Genomic DNA, 2,640 nt, shown 5'->3' with positions numbered 1-2,640 from the left:
GCGCTCCGATAGCTGCAACTTCAGACTGAAAGCGTTCTCTCATAGGTCCTGGAACGAGGACCAATCCAGGAATCGTCGGAGCTGCGTACAACCAAACGTCCAATAGCAACTCATTTTCTAATGTATAAACTCGTTCTGCTTGTTGTTTATCAGTTACAGTGATTTGATAAACGACGTAGCTGAAATAAAAAATCTTAAACAATACATTATGCGACTCAAGAACGTTGAAGGCATGAACGCAAGTCAGTAATAAAGAAGACAAGGAATGCTTCGGAGAAATCAGTGATCATTTATTCTTCACAAGTATTGGCTCTGAGATCATTCCCTTGTCATTGCTCCACTTCTTATTCCACTCCAATTATTTATTATTATCAAGAAATGAATAAGTATAATTTAGCAGATTGTTCATTCCCAGTTTAGTATACTATGATCATGGTCATAGATTTACTTTATTTTTCCATAATACTGTAATATTTAGACTTCTGTTTCTTGTTTATGGCTCTCCCTCATCGGATTGGGCCACCAGAACCACAAAACCGACGTGCGGGTAGATGTATGAATGTAGAAAAGCGAGAGAGGTGTGTCAGCAGCGCGCCAAATGAAAAGGAGGATTATAGGTTATGTTGTTGTTGTTGTAGTTTATAGAATTACTAGCTGACGCCCGCAACTCCTTCCGCGCTTCTTCCGGACTATGTTCTATATTTATGCCGAATTTCATCGTTCCGTTCAGCCGTTCTGGAAATACCTTCAAACAAACATCCATCCATCTAAACATTCACATTTATAATTATAATAGGAAGTAAGATTTAAAACTCTTACCCATCGTAATGTTCATGTTTGGCAATCGAAAAACTAAAATATAAAACAAAGAATAACACAATTTTAAACATGTTGACTATTAATGCTAAATGAAGCGGTAATTTTCTTCATGCAGTATTTATAATAATTGTTTATAGATATTAAAAGATAAATCGTTCACCTGCTCAAATTAATTACAAATCAGTATCGGATATAACGTAATTAATCAATATCGACAGAAGATAATGTTGACGAATCAATTGATTCATAGATGATGGTTTATTGATAGCAAAATATACCAAACTCGATTCGATGAATACTAATCTCTCAAAACATCTTTGAGATCTAATTGTTGTATTTTCCAATGAGTAATGAATATTGGAGCGTCGGTGGCTCAGGGGTCAAGCAGTTGACTTGCAATCTGCAAGTCCTGGGTTTGAATCCCGCCATGTACCATGTTTTCGATTTATATATCTACATTTATCCGACGTTTTTACGGTGAACGAAAACATCGTGATGCAACCTGCATATATCTGCGTAGAAATTCGAAGATATGTGTGAAGTCAACCCGCACTGGGCCAGCATGGTTGATTATGGCCTAGTCACCCCTAACTTAGGGTAGGTTCCGAGCCCCTCGGTGGGGACGTATATATACGTAGCTGATGAAATATAATAAACATGTGTGGTCATAAGGTTAATTAAGCGGTGATGTTTTTGTAAAGGTGCAAATTGGTAGATGTGTTCGATAAGATTTGATCGATTCCCCATTTCGAAAAAAAAATATTCAAGGTCAAGTGAGCCAAAAATATATTTTTTGCGATTTTGTGTATCTTAATTGTAGGATTACTAAAGTTTTTCTCAGCATAAGATGGTGAACGAGATAGCGGGAGCAAACAGCGAAGTGACCGTTGCCCATAGACATCTGCAGTTTAGAGGTTGCGTTGCAGATGTAAGAATGCGCAGAAAGTGACATTTCGTTTTTGCATATGAATGCATGAATCCCCTCTCTCACCAAACCCACTTCCTCTTCCCATACTTTCCCTATTTAAAATGAAAAAAATTCCCATGAGGAAGAGGACTGGTATTTGGCCTCCATGAAACTAAGTAATAATTTTAATATTATTTTTCTTTAAAACTAAAATTAAAAAGACACGAGTTAACTAAATTAGGTTCTATTTTAGTATCAATAAACTAAATAATAAATATAACCTGTGTGGACGAGTGTACATTATCAGTTCCTCATTATATAAACGTTGGTACGGTAGGCAAAGTAAACATTAACAGCAATGAAGATCTTGACGCTAGTTTTGTTATTTGCGGTGGCTTACGCCAAACATGAACAATATCAAGGGTCAGTTGTTTTTTTTTATTTCGAAAAATTAAGAAATAGACATATATTTTAAAGAGAAAAAACCTACTACAAGATAAAATATTCTCAACCAAAAATGCACTATAAACTATACAAATAATTCTATGTTCATTCAAGCAAATTACATTTTCTGTATACGCGAACAGAGAGTTTCCTTTGTCGTAACACTTGTATAACCACAATATTTCCATCTCTATCATCATTATAAAGGTACAGAGACAAATATATAAAGATGTCATCGACAGTTGAAATTCACGAATTCACATTTCATTTCAGATGGAAATCCTACTACGTGAGACCATCCGATCAAATGCAACTGCGGTCTTTAACGTCTATGGTCCAGAAGTACGGATTGGATTTCATCAGCAAAGCAAGCGTCGGTCGCAATGCCGTGGTACTAGTAAAGCCAGAACACAATGACCAATTCCTGAGGGAACTACTTGATCAGAATATTGCCTACACTGTACATGTCA

General features: G+C 36.1%; 2 protein-coding genes across 2 annotated transcripts in view; one reads left to right on the top strand and one right to left on the bottom strand.

The window, feature by feature from the left end:
- The window catches only part of LOC106120572 (carboxypeptidase B-like), a 2,550-nt gene extending 1,652 nt beyond the window's left edge, over positions 1 to 898 (bottom strand). Inside the window, exons 1-2 of the mRNA XM_013315924.1 lie at positions 820 to 898; positions 5 to 179 (exon numbers count right to left, since the gene is read on the bottom strand). Of these exons, the coding sequence (XP_013171378.1) occupies positions 5 to 179; positions 820 to 890 (246 nt within the window). The 5' untranslated portion in view covers positions 891 to 898. The remainder of the gene's footprint in view (positions 1 to 4; positions 180 to 819) is intronic.
- A 1,186-nt stretch (positions 899 to 2,084) lies between these two features.
- LOC106120571 (carboxypeptidase B-like) overlaps positions 2,085 to 2,640 on the top strand; it is a 3,270-nt gene continuing 2,714 nt past the window's right edge. Inside the window, exon 1 of the mRNA XM_013315923.1 lies at positions 2,085 to 2,149. Within this exon, the coding sequence (XP_013171377.1) occupies positions 2,085 to 2,149 (65 nt within the window). The remainder of the gene's footprint in view (positions 2,150 to 2,640) is intronic.

The sequence above is a fragment of the Papilio xuthus genome, unplaced genomic scaffold (genome assembly GCF_000836235.2).
Source record: "Papilio xuthus unplaced genomic scaffold, Pxut_1.1 DF826949.1, whole genome shotgun sequence".
Lineage (NCBI taxonomy): Eukaryota > Metazoa > Arthropoda > Insecta > Lepidoptera > Papilionidae > Papilio > Papilio xuthus.
Note: the sequence above shows the minus strand (reverse complement) of the source record. Positions and strands in the feature narration are given on the sequence as shown.